This window comes from Lepidochelys kempii, chromosome 8 (assembly GCF_965140285.1).
Source record: "Lepidochelys kempii isolate rLepKem1 chromosome 8, rLepKem1.hap1, whole genome shotgun sequence".
NCBI lineage: Eukaryota > Metazoa > Chordata > Testudines > Cheloniidae > Lepidochelys > Lepidochelys kempii.
In genome coordinates this window covers 254,552-277,797 of record NC_136387.1, presented here as the reverse complement: position 1 = coordinate 277,797, position 23,246 = coordinate 254,552, and the positions used below count along the sequence as shown (strand labels likewise).

Genomic DNA, 23,246 nt, shown 5'->3' with positions numbered 1-23,246 from the left:
TCCAAGCATCTATATAAGTGGGCTTGGAAGGTTTAGATTTTTATTGGTAAATGTCAGTAAATGTTAATTTACACACACACACACATTCCCATTGATAATTGAAAATTACAGATAGGCAAAGAGAGAAAAACATTACTCGAGAATTTATCAGAGTTTGAGTTAAGGATATTTACTTTGTGTATTTTAACATGATGTTGACAATTTGTGTTTTAATGGCTCTAAACCTTTTTAAATCTCAACATCTACTGTAATAATTGTCCCCTATATTGTCCAACATCCCCATAATTTTGCCCAACCGTAAAAATTTAAATATATTTTGAACTTTTTTATTTTTATCTAAGTTATTAGCCATTAAAATTATGAAATAAAAATTGAATTCTACCAAGCCCAAATATAAGCAGAAAATGCAAGGCACGAGCAAGCTCATATTCTGTAAGGGCAAGTCATTCCTCTGTAGCCTATTAACATTCTTTAGAAAAGACTAATAAAATAAGGGTGCAAAGGAATTGATAGGTTTTTTTTCTTTTAAATTCTCAGAACAGGCTAATAGAAGAGCCCATTAAAGAAATATGATTACCTTGTGTTGAGTTCATATTGTAATAGTAAACGAGGAGGAATGATAAATGGTCACAAAGACAGAGAAATTACACTCAGACATGAAGAGATTTGAAATATGACATAAGAGAGATTCAGTTTGGGGAAATGAAGCTAATACACCTAGGAAAAGATAATCTCAAGTATCCTACACTTGGAGTGTGTCTTCTGGGAGGCAGTAATGTAGAAAGCATGTGAAGGTTGATCATGACCAGCAAATTAAACATAGGTTTGTAGTGTGATGTGGCTACAAAAAAAGCTTATGGGCTATTAGGCTGCATATGCAGAGGTTTTATGAAGCAGAGAGGCAACTTTATTTCCACTTTATTTGGCTCTGGGGTACCTGCACCTAGAACACTGCATGCAGTTCTAGGTACAGTGTTTATGGCAAGATTGTCAAATGGGGAGTTTAGAGAAGAAAACAAATAATCATCAGGATGCAGGACTGTGACTCATAAGAAAATCTTGATCCAAAAAATCTATAGCTTGATTGAGTGATGGAACAAAGGAACTTGGATACCACAATGATGCATGCAGTAGAAGAACCTGATAGTTATAGAAGCCTATAAATATATGAAGGGTATAAAAAACAAATGGGGTATATAAAAATGGCCCTCCTGGGTCAGTCTAATGGCCCATCTAGTCCAGCATCCTGTCTTCCAACAGTGGCCAGTGCCAAATGCTTCAGAAGCAATGAACAGAACAGGTAGTTTGAGTGATCCCTCCCCTGTCCTCCAGTCCCAGCTTCTGGCAGTCAGAGGCTTAAGGACACCCAGAACAAGGGGTTGCATCCCTGACCATCTTGGCCAGTGGTCATTTATGGACCTATCCTCCATGAATTTATGAATTTTTTTAACCCAATTATACTTTTGGCCTTTACAACATCTCCTGGCAATGAGTTCCACAGGTTGACTGTGCATTGTGTGACATACTTCCTTATGACAGGTTTCAGAGTAGCAGTCATGTTAGTCTGTATCCGCAAAAAAAAGAGTACTTGTGGCACCTTATAGACTGACTAATTTATTTGAGCATAAGCTTTCGTGAGCTACAGCTCACTTCATCAGATGCATTCAGTGGAAAATACAGTGGGGAGATTTATATACATAGAGAACATGAAACAGTGGGTGTTACCATATACACTGTAAGGAGAGTGATCAGGCAATGTGAGCTATTACCAGCATGAGAGCCGGGGGGGGACACGGGGGGACGTTTTGTAGTGAAAATCAAGGTGGGCCATTTCCAGCAGTTGACAAGAACATCTGAGGAACAGTGGGGGGGGGGGGGGGGGGGAATAAACATGGGGAAATAGTTTTACTTGTGTAATGACCCATCCACTCCCAGTCTTTATTCAAGCCTAAGTTAATTGTATCTAGTTTGCAAATTAATTCCAATTCAGCAGTCTCTCGTTGGAGTCTGTTTTTGAAGTTTTTTTGTTGAAGAATTGCAACTTTTAGGTCTGTAATTGAGTGACCAAAGAGATTGAAGTGTTCTCCGACTGGTTTTTGAATGTTATAATTCTTGACGTCTGATTTGTGTCCATTTATTCTTTTATGTAGAGACTGTCTGGTGTGGCCAATGTACATGGCAGAGGGGCATTGCTGGCACATAATGGCGTATATCACATTGGTAGATGTGCAGGTGAACGAGCCTCTGATAGCGTGGCTGATGTGATTAGGTCCTGTGATGAGGTCCCCTGAATAGATATGTGGACACAATTGGCAACGGGCTTTGTTGCAAGGATAGGTTCCTGGGTTAGTGGTTCTGTTGTGTGGTGTGTGGTTGCTGGTGAGTATTTGCTTCAGGTTGGGGGGCTGTCTGTAAGCAAGGACTGTCTGTAAGATCTGTGATGGGTCGTCCTTCAGGATAGGTTGTAGATCCTAAAATTTGTAGACCCCAAAAAGTGATTCTTAAGACTTACACTCTGGTTACATTAGCTAGGATAGAATTACAGAGGCTATACATTCTTATATTGAAACGCATAAATGGATGACTATCTGAGGGCTCGGTGCAATATTGTACCATGAGGAGATATTTCTCAACTAGGTTCATTATGGTGATTTCAGGTTTTCCTCTGAAATATCTAGCATTGGCTGTTCTTGGAGATAAGATTCCAGATTAGTTAGACCATTCATATATCAGTTCTGTGTTCCATAGTGTGACAAGGCATTAATAAAACTAGATTGGTCTTCCCACCCTTAATTTGTAATTGCCATGAGCTGGCTAGTTACAGCTGCAGGGGTCGGGAGCGGCGGTGGAGGGAAATTCCTATTCTGTATTACTTTGGTAGACATTCCTAAATTTTAAGTTTAGAGAAAGCTGTGTTGGTGCAAGTAATGATTTCTGCTGTGACTCCCCATGGCAGGTATGTGAGAAGCATGTGAAGGATTTGATTGTGTAATTAGTAGCAATGGGCAAAGTTCTGCTGGTTTAGCTACTCAATCATCTTTTTAGAGAAAATCATTTTGTTAGTTAACTCTCTTCAATTTTGTTTCAGAATTCCCGAAATTCACTTCTGACCTCTTCTGGATTTGGAGCGTCTCTCCCAACTGCATCCCAGCCTTTGGGATTTGGGGATGGAAGAAGCCAATCAAATGGAGTATTGTCTCCAGCAAACAAGCCTGTTGGGTTTCCATTTGGCTGTAGCACTGGGCAAGAGACTCAGAAAGACTCTGATCTGTCAAAGAACTTGTTTTTTCAGTGCATGTCCCAGAATCTGCCTTCCAGTAACTATTTCACAGTCATCTCAGAGAGTTTGGCTGAAGAGCCCTCTAGTCGGGACTCGTTCAAGCAGAGTGTGGACAGTCTGGGCTCTGGGATCTGTAAAAGTAAATCTCCTCTTGCAGCAGACACTAAACCTGCAGCCCCATCTGGCAGTTCTGTGGACCGGAAGCTGCCGTTGGAGTCTATGCCCACCCTCACTCCAGCCTTTTCACGAAGCCTCTTGAATACTCGACCTGCAGATAATCATGAAAACCTATTTTTACAGCCCCCAAAACTGTCCCGAGAGGAGCCCTCCAATCCTTTCCTGGCATTTGCTGAGAAAGCAGAACTCAGTCCTTTCAGCAGCTTTGCCTCTTCATCTCAGACCATATCTATACCCCCTTCAGCTATGGGTCTAAAGGCTGCTTCTAGCTGGCCAGAATCACACACCTCAACAGACTCTTCTTCTCTAGCTAAGAAGAAAACCTTGTTTATAACAACAGATTCCTCCAAGATGGTTTCTAATGCTTCTAGTTCAGCTGTTGCTGGTGTTCAGAGCCCATCCACTGTGGGGAATGGCCGTTCCAGCTCACCCACTGGTAGCCTGACACAGCCTATTGAGATGCCCACACTCTCCTCCAGCCCAACAGAAGAAAAGCCATCTGTTGGGCCTGGGCAGCAAGACAATCCTCTCCTGAAAACTTTTTCTAATGTGTTTGGCAGGCACCCGCCTGGCTTTTTCTCTTCGCAGGCAGAGTTTGCACAGGAGAACAAAGCCCCCTTTGAAGCTGTGAAAAGGTTTTCTTTAGACGAGCGGAGCATGACATCCAGACAGGACTCAGATTCTAGTACCAACAGTGACCTGTCAGACTTGAGTGATTCTGAGGAGCAGCTGCAGGCCAAGGCTTGTCTAAAGGGAATTCCGGAGCATCTGATTGGCAAGCTTGGCCCCAGTGGAGAGCGGAATGCTGAACTGCTGCTGGGAAAAGGGAAAGGGAAGCAGGCCCCAAAGGGCCGGCCTCGCACAGCTCCCCTGAAAGGTGAAGCGTTCAGGGCAGGGCAGGAATACATGAGAACATGAAGGGATGGGACACTGTTTTTTTGCACTGCACATATTCTGTATGGCAAACCTTGTGATTTTTTCACCCTGGTATAAATTCTGCATCACTAGCATGGGCACAAAATATTAGTAGTGAAAAAAAGCTTGGAGTTTTTAAAGGATGTGGTGATTGATGTAAGAATATCTGCGGGTACGTTCACTAGGGAAAAACGGACAAGCTTTGAAAGTTCAGGACACAGTTAACAGGGGTATGCTTCAGAATTAAAGATAACCATTAACAGACTTTCCCATTGGCATGTTATTCCACAACTGTCAATTAAGGCAGTTTTACACTTTTTTTTTTGAAGCATATGGTACTATCCAGTGCTCTGAGAAGAGTAAGAAGTGTTTGGAATTGCTTGTAGATGCATTTAGCTAATTTTTCAGCATTTTAAGTGGATACATTATTCAGCCAAATTGTTTTTCACATTCTGCATTATTTCTTTCTAAAATACCCATCACTGAAGTGGTGTGGCATGTTTGGGAAGCCTGTTGTAGGCAAAAGTTTCTATCAAAACTAGGGGGAGCAGTCTGCTGTTCAAGGGGTAACCCTGGGTTAATTACTCTGGAAGGAATGCACTTTTCAGAGAGGATCTTGGAAAATATGCTTCTTGGAGTTGACCATTTGCTGTTGTAGTTTGACTGATGGGTTCTCATTTTTCCTTTTCAATACAGTTGGCCAGTCTGTGCTGAAAGACATGAGTAAGGTGAGGAAACTGAAGCAGTCAGGAGAGCCGTTCCTCCAGGATGGATCTTGCATCAATGTAGCCCCTCATCTGCACAAGTGTCGAGAGTGTCGTCTGGAGCGGTACCGCAAGTTTAAGGAGCAGGAGCAGGATGACTCAACTGTGGCCTGTCGCTTTTTCCATTTTCGGAGGTGCTGAATCTCTCTCTGCTTCATATGTAACGTTTATGGAGCACTTCAGGCTTGTGAAGTGCTAAATATTTTGTTCTTGGACATTTTAACTTGCCTGGGTAGTCTAATGAAGGTTTTGACTATTCCAAAACTGTCACCTGGCTGGAGTTCTATCATTGTCCTGCAAGGAGAACAGCTGCCATTGCTGTTATCCCGCTTCAGCTAACTTCAAAAGCTACAGCTATATGACACTAACTGGATGGCTTCATGCCAGGTCTGAGGAGACTGAATTTGTTTCCAAAGCTCAGTAAACTTTTACGGCTGGATAGTAAGATCCTGTACTGAAATAACTATTCTTTTCCAGCTTTCTTTAATGAGTTTGGGACAGAGTTAGGATTTTTAGACTAGCTAACAACTAATTGAATTTTGCCAGTTCAAAGCTAATGTTGGAGAAAATATGTAACTGGCCTTAAGAGTAGCTGTGTGTCTCTCCATGGTACACCAACCACTTGCCCTGTTCCTTAATGGGTTGTATCTCTTGATCTCCTTAACCAGGCCCTCCTGACTGTGTGCTTGCATGGTTTGGAGAAAGATAAGCAGCTAATTTTTAGAGAAATAAAAAGCAGTGACTCCAATGCACAGTATATTACTACAAAATCATCATCTCGCATACATTCCACGTACACCATTGTCCGAGCTTTTTCTTTCTGTGGTATCCTTCAGGCCGGCTCTAGCACCCTCTGGTGCCACATGCTCATGTGCCAGTATAAGAGGTGCCGCCATCAGGCACCCTCTCAATTCCTTCTTACTGCCCGTGACGGTTGTTGGAATGACCCCTCTTGCTTCGGCAAGACTTATTTTCAGTGGTTTTTGAACTCTGATTCATAGTTTGTTAGTTCAAGTACAGTTTTAGTGCATATAGATATTGTAGTTAGCGTAAATCAATAATCCCTATCGTTGAGGGACTCTTTTCGCTCCAGGGGCCAGGCATGACCTGGTCCCAGGGCTTCAAACCATGTGCCTCCTGCATCAAACCTATGCCCATGAGCGACCCACACTCTAGCTGCTTGAAATGCTTGAGAGAAACTCATGTGAGGGCCAAGTGCCAGTTTTGTCAGGACTTTTGGACTGCGCACAAAAAAAGAAATCGAGAAATAAGATTGAAGGCTATCCTAATAGAAACCGCTCTCGGACCGGCCTCAGAGCCAAGCCGCTTTGATTCAACACCGAGCACTTCAGCCTCACTGTGAAGTGCTTCTCTGGCACTGTGCTCTTCCCAGCGCTGTTAATCTCCAGTGCCAAGGAAGAAGCACACAAAGCAGCACACCGACAGTGCAGAAGGAGGACAAGCATGGCCAAGGCAGCAGTGTGTGACCTGCGTCAACCAACTCCTCCACCCCTGGTCCCATGGTGGCATTGTTAACTATGCCCACAACATAGAGTCCAGTGTGGGACCCTCTGCCGACACCTGGAAGCCACTGTGGTATCAGCAGTCTGATGGTTCCATCGATCCATGAGGCCTTTGCAGCAGCCAGGGACTTACTTTTGCTCCTGATTCCCCCAACTCTGATGGGACAGCTGCCGGTCCCAATGTCCATGAGCAGGAAGGAGCATGGATCTTAGAGCTCCTTCCTGGGACTGAGTGCCCTGGGACCTTCTAGGGGCAAGCTGACCCTGATACTGTCATCACGACCATCTCCAGTCCTCGGACCCCCGGGATTGAATGGAGGCAGAGAGGGGTGCTACTCCACTGTGGTCACGAGGGAGGACTTCTGAGTCCGAAGGGGAGCCCTACGTTCAGCCTATGTGCCACCTGACCTTGGCGCGAGTCCCCCTGCCAGCACCTGGCCAACAGGTCAGCGGCCTATGCAGTGGCCATATGGTAACCCTTGGGTGTTTTCCCCCGGTACTGGGTCCTCCCTACCATTGATCATACTTGATGATTCCGAGAGAGGCTACCGCTCCTTTCCACTCGGCACCTGACGCCGACCCTGGTATCGATGTTCAGGATATAGTTCCCATGGATGTCATTGCGGCTGAGGAAGAAGTCCCTTCTCCGGTGCAAGTGGCTGCCATTTCCTCCCCAGATGAGGCTGACTTGGGGCCGAGTAGCTCACTCCTCAGGACAACCTCAGGGCCCATCGGGACCTTCTGAAGTGGAAAGCAGCTAACCTGGGGCTGGAGCTTGAGGAGTTTAAGGAATCATCCCACAGCCTTAGGCCAGGTCTACACTGCGGAGGGTGGGGGTGGGGGAGGGATCGATCTAAGATACGCAACTTTAGCTACTAGAATAGCGTAGCTGAAGTCAACGTATCTTAGATCGACTTAGAATCACTTACTTCGCGTCCTCGCGGCGCGGGATCGACAGCCACCGCTCCCCCGTCAACTCAGCTTCCGCCTCTCGCCCTGGTGGAGTTCCAGAGTCGATGGCAGAGCGATCGGTGATCGATTTATCGCGTCTATGCTAGATACAACAAATCGATCCCTGATAGATCACTACCCACCAATCTGGCGGGTAGTGTAGACACGGCCTTATTGATGTTCTGGCTGCAGCTGCTCCCTCCAAAATGGCCTTGCTCATTAATGAGATTGTAATGGGTTCGGTCGAGGCCCTGTGGCAAACTCCTTCTCTGTTCCCCACCTCAAAGAGGGCAGAAAATAAATATTATGTGCCAGCAAGTGGGTACAAGTACCTATACTCCCACCCCCCACCAGGGTCCCTGGTTGTGTCAGCAGCCAATGACAGGGGCATCAGGGCCAGTGCTACCCCCAAACAAAAGGATGCAATAAAACTAGAGCTGGTCGGGAGAAAAATGTATTCAATGTGTAGCCTACAGCTGCGTATCTGGAGATATGACTATAATCTGTGGGATTCCTTAGCCAAGTTTAAAGACACTCTGCTGCAGGACTCAAGGCAGAAATTCTCTGTCCTCTTGGAGGAAGGTAAGAATGTGACTGGGACATCTCTCCAGGCAGCTCTGGATGCAGCTGACTCAGCAATGGACAGTGACCTCTGCTGTCACCATGAGGCAATGCTCTTGGCTCCAGTCCTCAAACTTCCTCATGAGGTCCAACAGTCCACCCAGGATCTCCCCTTTGAAGATTCCTCTTTATTCTCAGAGCAGACAGACACAAGACTTCATGGCGTGAAGGACTCAGGGGCCACTCTCAGGTCCCTGGGCCTCTACACTCCATCGGCTTCCAGGAAGCACTTCAGGCCCCAACAGCCACCACGTTTCTTGGCTCTATCTCCGAGACAGGAATCCTATAAAAGGAACGGGAGAGGTTAGAAGCAGCATCAACAGCTTCCCTCAACCTCCCCGAAGGGGTCACATAAGTACTTCCCAGTGGGCCCAAGCAGGCCTTTTGAAGGTGTGCCTGAGGGTGCTATACCAGTTCCTGTTTCAGATCCTGTCTGCCCTTTGTTTTCGGACTGTCTATCCAACTTCAGCCTAGCGTGGTCTTGCATAACATCGGACTGCTGGGTGCTAAGTACAGTGACCATCAGCTATACCTTTCAGTTTACATCCACCCCTCCCTCCTACCCTCCATTCCTGTCCCTCTTCAGGGACCCTTCTCACAAGCAACTCTTTGCCCAGGAGGTACAGCCCCTCCTGTAGATGGGGGCCATGGAGAAGGTTCCTCAAGACTCACGAGGAAGGGGTTTTACTCCTGATATTTCCTGATCGCAAAGGTCAAGGGGAGCTTTGGCCCATTTTGGACCTGTCACCTCAATAGGTATCTCAAGAAACTGAGGTTCCGCATGGTCTCCCGGGCCTCCATCATTCTTTCCCTGGATCCAGGGTACTGGTATGCGTCTCTTGATATAAAGGATGCCTACTTTCACATTTGTATCTTCTGTGGCCACAGAAGATTTCTCAGGTTTATTGTAAACCAATGCCACTACCAATTCACTGCTCTCCCATTCATTCATCTTCTTAGCACTGGGCCTTTTGATAAATGAGCAAAAGTCAACTCTTTTTTTGTTCCAGTTCAGAGAAGAGAGTTTACTGGGGCAGTGCTCGACTCAACCTAAGCCAGAGCCTTCCTTCTGCAGACCCAATTCCAGACTGTCGGATCTTATATCCAAAGTCATTGTCTCGGTGGCGACATCCCTCACCTCCTAAGCAGAGGCGTGGCTAGGCAGCTCTGGTTCCCAGCCGATGGGAGCTGCGGAACCGGTGTTTGGGGCAGAGGCAGCATGCAGATCTGCTTGGCCACACCTCTTCCTAGGAGCTGAGGGAGGGGGATGTTGCCGCTTCCAGGGAGGTACGGAGCCAGGTAGGGAGCCTGCCAGCCCTACCGCCCCAACAACTCACTCCATACCCCCAGCACCAACGAAGGTCCAGAGCTGCTGGCACCCGTGGCGCACCCGGGCTAACACCCCCCTACCCACCCAAGCCCTCCTGGGCCACCCCCATCCCCAGAATTAGTCAGAGGTATGTAATACAAGTCATGGACAGGTTACAGGCCGTGAATTTTTGTTTACTGCCCCTGACCTGTCCATGACTTTTCTAAAAATACCCCTGACTAAGGCTATGTTTTAGTCATCCTGGATCACAAGCTAAATATGAGTCAACAGTGTAACACTGTTGCAAAAAAAAGGTAAACATAATTCTGGGATGTATTAGCAGGAGTTTTGTAAGCAAGACATGAGAAGTAATTCTTCTTCTCGAATCATAGAATATCAGGGTTGGAAGGGACCTCAGGAGATCATCTAGTCCAACCCCCCTGCTCAAAGCAGGACCAATCCCCAACTAAATCATCCTAGCCAGGGCTTTGTCAAGCCTGACCTTAAAAATTCCTAAGGAAGGAGATTCCACCACCTCCCTAGGTAACACATTCCAGTGTTTCACCACCCTCCTAGTGAAAAAGTTTTTCCTAATATCCAACCTAAACCTCCCCCACTGCAACTTGAGACCATTACTTCTTGTTCTGTCATCAGCTACTACTGGGAACAGTCTAGAGCCATCCTCTTTGGAATCCCCTTTCAGATAGTTGAAAGCAGCTATCAAATCCCCCCTCATTCTTCTCTTCTGCAGGCTAAACAATCCCAGTTCCCTCAGCCTCTCCTCATAAGTCATGTGTTCCAGTCCCCTAATCATTTTTGCTGCCCTCCGCTGGACTCTTTCCAATTTTTCCACATCCTTCTTGTAGTATGGGGCCCAAAACTGGACACACTACTCCAGATGAAGCTTCACCAGTGTCGAGTAGAGGGGTCCCTCGATCTGCTGGCAATGCCCCTATATATACATCCCAAAATGCCATTGGCCTTCTTGGCAACAAGGACACACTGGTGACTCATATCCTGCTTCTCGTCCACTGTAACCCCTAGGTCCCTTTCTGCAGAACTGCTGCCGAGCCATTCGGTCCCTAGTCTGTAGCAGTGCATTGGATTCTTCCGTACTAAGTGCAGGACTCTGCCCTTGTCCTTGTTGAACCTCATCAGATTTCTTTTGGCCCAATCCTCCAATTTGTCTATGGCCCTCTGTATCCTATCCCTGCCCTCCAGCGTATCTACCTCTCCTCCCAGTTTAGTGTCATCTGCAAACTTGCTGAGGGTGCAATCCACATCATCCTCCAGATCACTTATGCAGATATTGAACAAAACCGGCCCCAGGACCGACCCTTGGGGCACTCCACTTGATACCGGCTGTCAACTAGACATGGAGCCATTGATCACTACCCGTTGGTGAAAACATGGTGACTGTTCCTGATCACTTTCCTCTCCTCTAAGGGCTTCAGAATTGATTCCTTGAGGACTTGCTCCATGATTTTTCCAGGGACTGAGGTGAGGCTGACTGGCCTGTAATTCTCAGGATCCTCCTTCTTCCCCTTTTTAAAGATGGGCACTACATTAGCCTTTTTCCAGTCTTCTGGGACTTCCCCTGATCGCCATGAGTTTTCAAAAATAATGGCCAATGGCTCTGCAATCACATCCGCCAACTCCTTTTGCACTCTCTGATGCAGCGCATCCGGCCCCATGGAGTTGTGCTCGTCCAGCTTTTCTAAATAGTCCCTAGCCACTTCTTACTCCACAGAGGGCTGGTCACCTCCTCCCCATGCTGTGCTGCCCAGTGCAGTAGTCTGGGAGCTGACCTTGTTCATGAAGACAGAGGCAAAAAAAGTATTGAGTACATTAGCTTTTTCCACATCCTCTGTCACTAGGTTGCCTCCCTCATTCAGTAAGGGGCCCACGCTTTCCTTGACTTTCTTCTTGTTGCCAACATACCTGAAGAAACCCTTCTTGTTACTCTTAACATCTCTTGCTAGCTGCAACTCCAGGTGTGATTTGGCCTTCCTGATTTCACTCCTGCATCCCCGAGCAATATTTTTATACTCTTCCCTGGTCATTTGTCCAATCTGCCACTTCTTGTAAGCTTCTTTTTTGTGTTCAAGATCAGCAAGGATTTCACTGTTAAGCCAAGCTGGTTGCCTGCCATATTTACTATTCTTTCTACACATTGGGATGGTTTGTCACTGTAACCTCAATAAGGATTCTTTAAAATATAGCCAGCTGTCCTGGACTCCTTTCCTTTATGCATCCGATGAAGTGAGCTGTAGCTTATGAAAGCTTATGCCCAAATAAATTAGTTAGTCTCTAAGGTGCCACAAGTACTCCTTTTATTTTTCCCCCCCTCATGTTATTCTCCCAGGGGATCCTGCCCATCAGTTCCCTGAGGGAGTCAAAGTCCAGGGTCCGTATTCTGCTGCTCTCCTTTCTTCCCTGTGTGAGGATCCTGAACTCTACCATCTCATGGTCACTGCCTCCCAGGTTCTCATCCACTTTAGTTTCCCCTACTAATTCTTCCCGGTTTGTGAGCAGCAGGTCAAGAAGAGCTCTGCCCCTAGTTTGTTCCTCCAGCACTTGCACCAGGAAATTGTCCCCTATCCTTTCCAAAAACTTCTTGGATTGTCTGTGCACCGCTATATTGCTCTCCCAGCAGATATCAGGGTTATTGACATCTCCTATGAGAACCAGGGCATGCGATCTAGTCACTTCTGTGAGTTGCTGGAAAAAAGCCTCGTCCACCTCATCCCCCTGGTCCGGTGGTCTATAGCAGACTCCCACCACGACATCACCCTTGTTGCTCACATTTCTAAACTTAATCCAGAGACACTTAGGTTTTTCTGCAGTTTCATACTTGAGCTCTGAGCAGTCATACTGCTCCCTTACATACAGGGCAACTCCCCCCACCTTTTCTGCCCTGCCTGTCCTTCCTGAACAGTTTATATCCATCCATGACAGTACTCCAGTCATGTGAGTTATCCCACCAAGTCTCTGTTATTCCAATCACATCATAATTCCTTGACTGTGCCAGGACCTCCAGTTCTCCCTGCTTGTTTCCCAGGCTTCTTTCCTTTGTGTATAGGCACTTGAGAGAACTCGCTGATCGTCCCTCATTCTCAGTATGAGGTAGGAGCCCTCTCCTCACAGACGTTCCTACCTGTGCTTCCTCCCGGTATCCTGCTTGCCCACGTACCTCAGGGCTTTGGTCTCCTTCCCCTGGTGAACCTAGTTTAAAGCCCTCCTCACTAGGTTAGCCAGCCTGCTTGCAAAGATGCTCTTCCCTCTCTTCGTTAGGTGGAGCCTGTCTCTGGCTAGCACTCCTCCTTCTTGGAACACCATTCCATGGTCAAAGAATCCAAAGCCGTCTCTCCGACACCATCTGCGTAGCCATTCGTTGACTTCCACGATTTGACGGTCTCTACCCAGGCCTTTTCCTTCCATGGGGAGGATGGACGAGAAGACCACTTGCACCTCAGACTCCTTTATCCTTCTTCCCAGAGCCATGTAGTCCACAGTGATCCGCTCAAGGTCATTCCTGGCAGTATCATTGGTGCCCACGTGGAGAAGCAGGAAGGGGTAGCGATCCGATGGCTTGATGAGTCTCTGCAGTCTCTCCATCACATCGTGAATCCTAGCTCCTGTCAAGCAGCAGACTTCTTGGTTTTCCTAGTTGGGGCGGCAGATAGATGACTCAGTCCCCCTGAGGAGAGAGTCCCTGACCACCACCACCACCCACCTCCTTCTCTTGGGAGCGGTGATCGTGGAACCCCAAACCCCAGGACAGTGCATCTCATGCCTTCCAATCGGCGGAGTCTCCTTCTGTTCCCTTCCCTCAGACGTATCATCTAGTCCACTCTCTGCATTAGTACCTGTGGAGAGAACATGAAACGGTTACTTACCTCTATCTGCGTTGCTGGTACATGGACACTCCCCTTTCTTCTTCTGGGGGTCACATGCTGCCAAATTTCTTCACCGTCCTCCTGTCCCCACTGCGCAGCCTGCTCTGAATCTTCAGGACATTATGCCCATAGAAGCATATCCTGACGTCTGTCCAGGAAATCTTCAGTTTCTCTTATGCAATGCAGGGTCGATACCTGTTGCTTCAGACCTTGAACCTTCTCTTCCAATATGGAGACCAGCTTGCGCTTTGTACAGACAAAGTCGCTTCTGTCCTCTGGAAGAAAGACGAGCATGGCACATCCAGTGCAGGTCACAACAGCTGAACACCCCCCATCCATATTACCTTCCTTCTACAAGCTCACTCAGGAGTTGTAGTAACTACTCAGAGAAGCCGGCAAGATGTAAGCCTCGGCAGGCTCTCCCCAGGCGAACTCCCAGGCAAACTCCCTCTGTTAGCCGCTCTTCTGTTAGCTGCTCAGCTGGCTCGCAGCTGACTGGCTTTTATACAGTCAGGCCCACTCAAGGCTCACCTGGAACAAAGCACTCCCAATTCACACTTTTCAAACCACCAATCAAGCACACTCCATACTGATAAGGCCTCAACAGGAGTATTGTGTCCAGTTCTGGGTGCAACATTTCAGGAAAGATGTGGACAAATTAGAGAGAGTCCAGAGAAGAGCAACAAAAATGATTAAAGGTTGAGAAAACATGACCTATGAAGGAAGATTGAAAAAAATGGGTTTGTTTAGTCTGAAGAAGAGAAGACTGAGAGGGGGACATAATAGTTTTCAAGTACATAAAAGGTTGTTACAAGGAGGAGAGAGGAAAAATTCTTCTCTTTAACGTCTGAGGATAGGACAAGAAGCAATGGGCTTATATTGCAGTAAGGGTGGTTTAGGTTGGACATTAGGAAAAACTTCCTATCAGGGTGGTTAAGCTCTGGAATAAAAGTGTCCAGAGAGGTTGTGGAATCTCCATCATTGGAGATTTTTAAGAGCAGGTTAGACAAACATCTGTCAGGGATGGTCTAGATAATACTTATTCCTGCCATGAGTGCAGGGGACTGGACTATACCTCTCAAGGTTCCTTCCAGTCCTATGATTCTATCTTGAACAACAGTTAAGGAAGGTTAGAACATAAGAATGGCCATACTGGGTCAGACCAAAGGTCCATTCAGCCCAGTATCCTGTCTACCGACCAGGGGCCAATTCCAGGTGCCCCAGAGGGAGTGAACTTAACAGGTGGTGATCGAGTGATCTCTCTCCTGCCATTCGTTTCCACCCTCTGACGAACAGAGGCGAGGGACACCATTCCTTACCCACTCTGGCTAATAGCCATTAATGGACTTAACCTCCATGAATTTATCCAGTTCTCTTTAGTTAGTAACCAGTTTGGTTTGGTTTGGTTTTGTTGGGGGGATGGTTGGGGGAGAGGTGGTGCTTTATGTCTCTCCCTTCATTGGTTTTAAAACTAAATTGGTACAAGGGTGAGAAGTTAGATTGACACTCTGGAGAAATAAGCTCTCCTCTTAGAGAGTTCAGCAGAAGTTCAAGCTTCCTTGATATAACATGGTCCCCCTGCCAGATGTACGTCAACTTTGATCTGGGGGGCTTCCTCTGTGACTGAAGAGTAGTTCTTCCTCTGACAACTGGCACTGGTTTTTGCTGAGACTGGTGGCATGTATGGTGGATATTTTGCATGTCCAGTATAAGCCAGACTGAGATCAGTTCTAACATGTCAGCCATTGAAACAGTTGTCAAGTTACATGAACTTTGTCCCTGGGGACCACATTTTTAAAGGTATTTGGTATAGCTGCACTCAGCTTTGCAATGCTGAAGTCTCGTTTTTCTAAAAAGGGATTTAGGCATTTAGGAGCTGAAATCCTATTGATAATGCCTAATTCCCGTTAGAAAATGAGACTTAGGCTTCTAAGTCAGTTAGGCATTGTAACGCTGAGTGCAGCAACACCTAAATACCTTTAAAAATCTGGGCCTAACAGTGTAGGCTAACTTTGAGTTAGTAGGGAAAGGCTCTGTATCCTATTCCCAATTCCTGATTGTTTTTTTTTCCCCCTGTTCCCCTACAGTATTTTTTCAGAATCTAGGAAATAACTTGTGTTAAGAGTCACAATGGAGAACAGTGCACCATTTGATGATTTAACTGGGAATGATGATTTAACTGGGAATTGGTCCTGCTTTGAGCAGGGGGTTGGACTAGATGACCTTCTGGGGTCCCTTCCAACCCTGATATTCTATGATTCTATGATTCTATGCACAGGACTTTAGATACTGTCACCTACCAGACCAGATAAATCCAGATGACTTTTATCACTGTGATCCCTTGACACTTTTCAGTACTGTTATTTCCCAAACCTGAATCATTTTCCTTACGTAGAGCTCCCCATCACCACTTGCTTGTAAGGGATGGATCCATTTCCTAATAGCTGTCTACTGCCATTGCCTTCACATAACCTGCTGTGCCTTTCTGGGTATAGATATGAATTGCACTGGTTGAAGAGTATAGGTGTAGAAGAAACCTTTCTTCTCCTTTCTGGGTGCATGTTGTGACTTGGATGGCTGCAGAAGGTAGATAGCAACCATTGTGCTTCTTGTTGACTAGCTTATACTGTTTTGTTTCAGACTGATATTTACTCGGAAAGGTATCCTACGAGTGGAGGGATTCTTAAATCCCCAGCAGAGTGACCCTGATGCCATGAGCCTGTGGATTCCGTCATCTTCCCCTGCAGAGGGTATTGACCTGGAGACCTCTAAATATATCCTGGCCAATGTTGGGGACCAGTTCTGCCAACTTGTTATGTCTGAGAAGGAGGCAATGATGATGGTGGAGCCACACCGTAAGCTGTTGTTGGTTTTACTCCTTTTAGTAATGTCTGTACAGTACAGTGGAATGGGACTGAAGCAGGGCTGTCAAGCGATTAAACATAATAGAATACCATTTATTTAAATATTTTGGGATGTTTTCTACATTTTCAAATCTATTGATTTCAATTACAACACACAATACAAAGTGTACAGAGCTCACTTCATATTTATTTTTGATATGTATTTGGACTGTAAAAAAACAAAAAAATAGTATTTTTCAATTAATCTAATATAAGTCCTGTAGGGCAATCTCTTTATCATGAAAGTTGAACTTACAAATGTAGAATTATGTACAAAAAGCTGCATTCAAAAATAAAATAATGCAAAACTTTAGAGCCTGTAAGTCCCCTCAGTCCTACTTCTTGTTTGGCCAATTGCTCAGACAAACAGGTTTGTTTACATTTGAAGGAGATAATGCTGCATGCTTCTTGTTTACATTGTCACCTGAAAGTGAGAACAGGCATTCTCATGGCACTGTTGTAACCGGCGTTGCAAAATATTTATGTGCCAGAAGTGCTAAAGATTCCTGTGTCCCTTCATGTGTCAACCACCATTCCAGGGGACGTGTTCTGCTGTGACGGGTTCTGCTCGATAACAGTCCAAAGCAGTGCAGACTGACGCATGTTCATTTTCATTATCTGAGTCAGATGCCACCAGCAGAAAGTTCATTTTCTTTTTTGGTGGTTCGGGTTCTGTAACTTCTGCATTGGAGTGTTGCTCTTTCAAGACTTCTGAAAGTATGCGCCACACCTTGTCCTTCCCAGATTTTGGAAGGCACTTCAGATTCTTAAACCTTGGGTCGAGTGCTGAGCTATCTTTAGAAATCTCACATTGGTATCTTCTTTACATTTTGTGAAATCTGCTGTGAAAGTGTTCTTAAAACAAATGTGCTGGGTCATCATCCAAGACTGCTGTAACATGAAATATATGGCAGACTTCAGGTAAAGCAGCAGGAGGCATACAATTTCCCCCCCAAGGAGTTCAGTCACAAATTTAATTAATGCATTATTTTTTTAACAAGCATCATCAGCATGGAAGCTTGTCCTCTGGAATGGTGACCAAAGCATGAAGGACCGTAAGAATGTTTAGCATATCTGGCACATAAATACTTTGTAATGCCGGCTACAAAACTGCATGCAAATGCCTGTTCTCACTTTCTGGTGACACTGTAAATAAGAAAAAGGCAGCATTATCTCCTGGAAATGTAAACAAACTTGTTTGTCTTAGCGATTGGCTGAAAACGAAGTAGGACTGAGTGGTCTTTTAGGCTCTGAAGTTTTACATTGTTTCTTTTTTGAGTGCAGTTATGTAAAAAAACCAACCAAACAAAAAAAACCCCTGGGATGTCTGTGTGTTTGTTTGCCAAATTGCACATCTCTAGTTGTAAACTTTCAACTGCATGTGCTCAGAATACATTTGTCAAACCTTCATCAAAACCAATTAATTTCAAGCATAGCAAAATCGCAAAGTTCCTAATAAGCTCTGTTCAGGGGTTCAGCATCCAAATGTTAAGATGCTTTGATTCAACCCTGCCAGAATGTACTTAAACACTTTTTCCTCTGCATTAAGAAAGAAAGTGTAACTTTCCTTAACTCAGATGGTTCAAAATTTTCTTCACACTTACAAAATCAACTTTACATTTTGGCAGAAACCATGAACAGAAAGCCTTCCTGTTGAAAAAAATTTCTTTAAGAAATTGCATATGTGAAAAACGGGAAACAATATTTTTGTAATTAAATATATTTTCTGTTTAAGAGTTAGTAAGAACCAGTGGGTTTTCTCTGACTTTGCAACTCTTTTACATAATTTTTCAGCATGGATGTTGTGAATGTTATCTAGATTTAAATTGTTCCAATTTTGAAAAAGGCAAACTAAATTCTTTGACAAACCTACCAACATTTACAAACTGTAATCCTACAGATTTTAGTTGATATTTACATGAATTCAGATAAATACTCATTAATTTTGATACATATTAGCAGTTTCACACCCATGCCCGCCTTATATGCCTATTGTATGTGCTCCCCAGATACTGTTAATTCTTTAGTCACCCATCCACTGGTTCCGTGTGCACGCACACCCCCAGACCTGCTAATTTTATGGCTTTTCCACACACACCTCTAGTTTGTGGGGAAATCTCTGCCAATTGGCTGCCTTTCCCCTACCACAGGGTCCTAGTGCCCCCCAGCTCCACTGCCAGGGCAGACTGACTGAGCCTGCCCTTCCCCCTCAGACCCTTCCCTTTTCCGGCAGGACCCTCCACCAGCACAGGGGGCCCCCTGCCCTCAGTCACCACTTCTGCCCCATGCTGGGCAAGGAGGCAGCCCCATCCCTCACCCCCAGTGAGGCTACAGTCAGGGGTAACAGCAGGGGAGGAGGTGCACGCAGCACCCACAACGGGGGAGGCGAGGGAGATTCCTGGACCTGAGAGGGTTCCTAGGAGTACATTCAGTGATGGTGGGGGTGAGTGTGCTGCTGGGGGAGCAGGAAAGGGGGGCTCCTCCCTCAGAGCTCACTGCTGCTGGCAGGGAAAGGGCTGGGGGGGAGTCCTCTCCGGCCCCTGTCCCGGAGCAGTCTGCCTGTACCCCAAACTCATCCCCAGCCCTGCCTCACCCCAGAGCCCACACTCCCAGCCAGATCTTTCACCACCCCACCACACCCTCAATCCTCTGCCCGAGCCCCCTCCAACACCACAAACCCCTCATCTCCAGTCCCAGCCAGGGCCCTCATCCCCTTGCACCGCAACCCTCTGCCCCAGCCCTGAGTGTCTCTAACCCCTCAGCCCCACCACAGTGCCCTCACCCCCCACACTCCTCCTCTCACCCTGAGCCCCTCCGACACCCCAAACCCCTCATTCCCAGCCCCAGACAAAGCCCTCACCCCCTACACCCCTACTCTTGCCCTGAGCCCCTTCCATACCCCAAACCCCTCATCTGCAGCCTCACCCCACAGCCCTCACCCCTGCACCCCCTCCCATCCCCAAACTCCCTCCCAGAGCCTTGGGCAGGTGGGGGGCAGAGTTGGGGCGGGTTCTGGGCACCACCAGAATTTCTACAAACCTGTCGCCCCTCCTGGTGAAGTACTCGTTCTGTTAATACCTAATAGACTCTCAGATCAACTCCCCACCTTTCTCTGGATCTTCCTGCCTCTGCTTTCACTAGCAACAATGAAGAGAGTGAAAATACTGCTGCCTCTTGTCTCATTAGAGAAATTGTTGCCTAACCAGTGAGGTCCCAGTCAGTGGGTAAGGTTCCTGGAGTGCTCCTCTACCCCCGCCCCCCTTGAAAATCCAACAACAACAATCCAAGCCTGAAACAAATGTGTTGCTGTCTGGTGGCTCCCCTCCTCTCCTCCACCCCCCAAGTCTCTGCCCTCATGCATTGCCTTTGATATGCTGCCCAGTCCCCTCACATTTCTCTGCTCTAGTGTGAAGGCCTGTATCCTCCCATCCTGCTATCTTTAGGGGGTGCCCCGTTGTGCAGCCCCCATCCAAGAAGAACTCCAGGATCTTCAGGGGAAGGGACATGCCTCTTCCCACACCCAACAGGGCCTGGCTTGGCTGACAGACTGAGCTATGCTAGATCCAGCTCTGCCAGTGCAAGGAGAAGATCCGTTCCTTGGTGATATAGGTGTTTAACCCATTACATGCGTATATGCAGAGGATGGCCATAGCGGAAAGGGGAAAAGTAGCCAATTGGAGGGAATATTCCCTACAGATCTGTCAGTCTGAAAACCCAGGAAGCTGGTAGGTCTATGATAAATTACTAAAATCATATGCTTGTCATCTATAGAGGTCTTTAAAACTTTATTTACAGATAGTAATTAATATAAGGTTTTCTAGTTTCACAGAAGTTTCTGTAAGTTCTCTTATACCTTTTGCTGAAACTCTGTGTGGATCACACAAAATACCCCTGTGCTTCTTACAACTCTTGGAGGCTTGTTTTTTTCCCCTTTTCCAATGGTAGAAATAAGTGTCACAAGATCAGTACTGCAGATGTCAAACTGTTCTGTCCCAAACTCCCCTCAGGAAGTCTCGTCTCAATGAATGGTTCTATCTGCGGTGCTTCTAAGATATTTCCAAATTCACTTGGGAGAAATGGAATTAAAGCACTGTATTTGAAGCTTTTCCTGCCCGCAGGTCTCTTTCAGTACTCCCAAATAGCTTTTGCGTATAGACATACTCCGGTGAAGACTGTCCTGTGCTTGAAGATAGCAAGTGGGGTTACGCACTGGGCTGTACAATCCGTTATCCAAGCGTTCATTCCTGAAATGTTCCTCCTTTTCTTTGTAGAGAAAGTAGCCTGGAAGCGAGCTGTCCGTGGTGTGAGGGAGATGTGCGATGTATGTGAGACAACCCTCTTCAATATTCATTGGGTTTGTCGCAAATGTGGTTTTGGAGTCTGTCTGGACTGTTATCGACTGAGGAAGAACCGTCCACGTAGCGGTGAGTACCAGATTTGTCCACACCCCTTTAACTGGCTAGTTTCCAGGTAAAAAACTCCTGAGAGCTAGCTGGAGTTTTTAAGGGTGAGTTAGGGAGTACTGACGTGAGAGGTTGGAGGGGTTTGACAGTGGGGGAGGTTTTTTCTGTTCTGTTCTGCCCTGTACTCCCCTGTTGTCACCCTGTCTTCACTGTTCTTCCAGTGCTTGCTCATGTTGATTCCAAGTAGGTGTGCATGCACTGCGTTCACAGTCGTTGGAAGGTTTTTCCCCTAGTGGCACCTGTTGGGTCGGGTGTGGAGACTCCTGGAATCGAGTCTTCATGGCGGTGTATATAGGTCCTTGCCAACCTACCGCCTCTTCAGTTCCTTACTGCCAGTGACAGTTGGAGCTGCGTGTCTCTCTTGCCTTGGCGAGCATTTTCCCTAGTGATCTGACTTTTGATTATCCTGTAGTTAAGTAGTAGTTAGTTAAGTAGAAGTGGGGGGCTTCCCCCCCCTTGGGCTCCAGGAGCATGCTTCAATCCCAAGGGTTTAAGCCATGCGACACCTGCCACAAGCCAATGCCAACAGGGGACCCCACGACTCCTGCCCTAAGTGTCTTGGGGAGGCACATCAGATCAGATCACTGCAAGATGTGCAAAGGGTTCCACCCAAGAACAAGAAGGAAAGGTACTTCAGGCTCTAAGAACTCCTTACAGAGGCAGCTCTCTGTCCCCAGCCGGCTCTGGGCCAGCAGGAGGCTGCACTGAGCACCTCCATGTGGAGCGCTCCGGCCTCCGTTAAAGAAACAGCACCGAGGAAGGACTCTAGGCATAGAGCCCCTCAGCACTGTCACTGCCCGATGCTGAAGCCCGCGGAGGCAACACAGCACCACTTGGGCTCACTGGTGCCACATAAGCGGCACAAGAAGACTGATAGAGGGCGCTCGCCCACGGTGACAGCAGCTGGGTCTAACAGCACCACCGTGCAGGGGCATCTGGTGCCGGTCTCTCAGGAGCCAGCACTATTGACTTTGGGCCTGCAAAGGGGTCCGGCGAGTCCGATGCTTTGGGTTTCTCCTGCTAGAGTGTGCCATGTGGAGGAGCTGGAGCTCCCTTTCACGCCGAACACATTTGAGGCGGCAAGGGGCTTGATTGCCATGACGGCTCCACAGTCCTCCAGCACTGCAAGGTGCAGCGATGATGAGGCACCGCTTGCCTTCTCTGCTTGGCACCGCCATGGTCTCCGCACTCAGGTTCCTCATCGTTGGACTCGGAGGTGGGTTCCTACTATGCTAGGCGCAGTCGGCACCGATCGGCGCGGCGGCACCACAGGCAGCAGGTGGGGATGGTGGTGTGCAGGTGCAATGGCTTTTCGGGACCCCGTGGTCATACCACCAGACCCAGGGCACTTTACTCCAGGGACTCAGTCTGTAATGGCAGAAGGACGCGCCCCTATACCACCTCTGCACTGTCCCTCACCTCAAGGCAACGAGTCCTCTCTTTTCATGGTGCAGAGCCCCGTCCAGGTCCTGGCTCCACCATGGGCACCAAGGCCACTGTCGGTGCTGAACAGCATGGCACTGAGCAGGATGCATCCAGAGGGACAAGAGGGCCTGGTACCATCTAGGACTTAGTCATCATCCTCGCCAGATGAGATGGTGGCGGGTCTTTGTCCTCTGGGCTGTCCCCCAGTGATGATAGAGCGCAGCAGGAACTGTTGTGCAGGGTCACCCATAACATGGGGCTACAGGCCGAGGAGGTGGTCGAGTCTGAGGTCCCCATGGTGGACACACTAACCCCTGAGGAGCCATCAAGAGTGGCACTGCCATGCATTAAAACGATCCAAGCCACTACGATTACTTTGTGGCAGACTCTTGCCTCATTCCTCTCACAGCTGAGGGGGTGGAGAGGAAGTGATTCTGATGCCCCGTTCGCACCATTCTTGACCGCCGCATTGGAGCAACAGCTGATGGCACCGACAACACCGGCCTTGGTGCGCGAAGTGTACTTGGAGATCGGGGTAGAGGAGCGAGTGTGCACCCCAAAACCCCCTTCCCTCGGGGCCTACCCCGGTGGTCCAGTCCTCAGCCTCATCCCCGGACAAGGTGGTGGCGGGGCCCTTGAGTGCCAGCCTGCCAGAGGACTTCAGAGAGCACCAGGCCCTGCTTCGATGGATGGCTGAGAAGTGATGAGCCTGGAGGTACAGGAGATGGCCGAACAGGCAGACACCCTGTTCAGCGTGCTCTTGGCATCTACTCCTGCCCGTGTTGCAGGTGCATGATGGGAGTCTTAAAAATAGCCAAGGCCCTCTGGCAAACCCCATCATCCATGCCTCCCAGCCAGGGGGTTCGAATATTTGTAAACCCACCTCACTGGTCCTCTCTGCGGCCAAAGAGAAGGACAAACGGGCACACTAGTTCAACCCCCAAAAATAGAGGCCAACAGACTGGACCTTTTTGGGAGGAAAATTTATTCCACAGCCAGCCTTGAGTTCCGGGTGG

General features: G+C 47.5%; 1 protein-coding gene across 2 annotated transcripts in view; it reads left to right on the top strand.

Moving 5' to 3' along the window:
• Positions 1-23,246, top strand: part of KDM3B (lysine demethylase 3B) — a 132,435-nt gene that overhangs the window by 67,796 nt on the left and 41,393 nt on the right. For both annotated transcript variants that reach the window (XM_073355003.2, XM_073355005.1), the window contains 4 exons: positions 3,089-4,334; positions 5,069-5,270; positions 16,080-16,294; positions 20,614-20,766. In XM_073355003.2, coding sequence (XP_073211104.1) covers positions 3,089-4,334; positions 5,069-5,270; positions 16,080-16,294; positions 20,614-20,766 — 1,816 coding nt within the window. The remainder of the gene's footprint in view (positions 1-3,088; positions 4,335-5,068; positions 5,271-16,079; positions 16,295-20,613; positions 20,767-23,246) is intronic.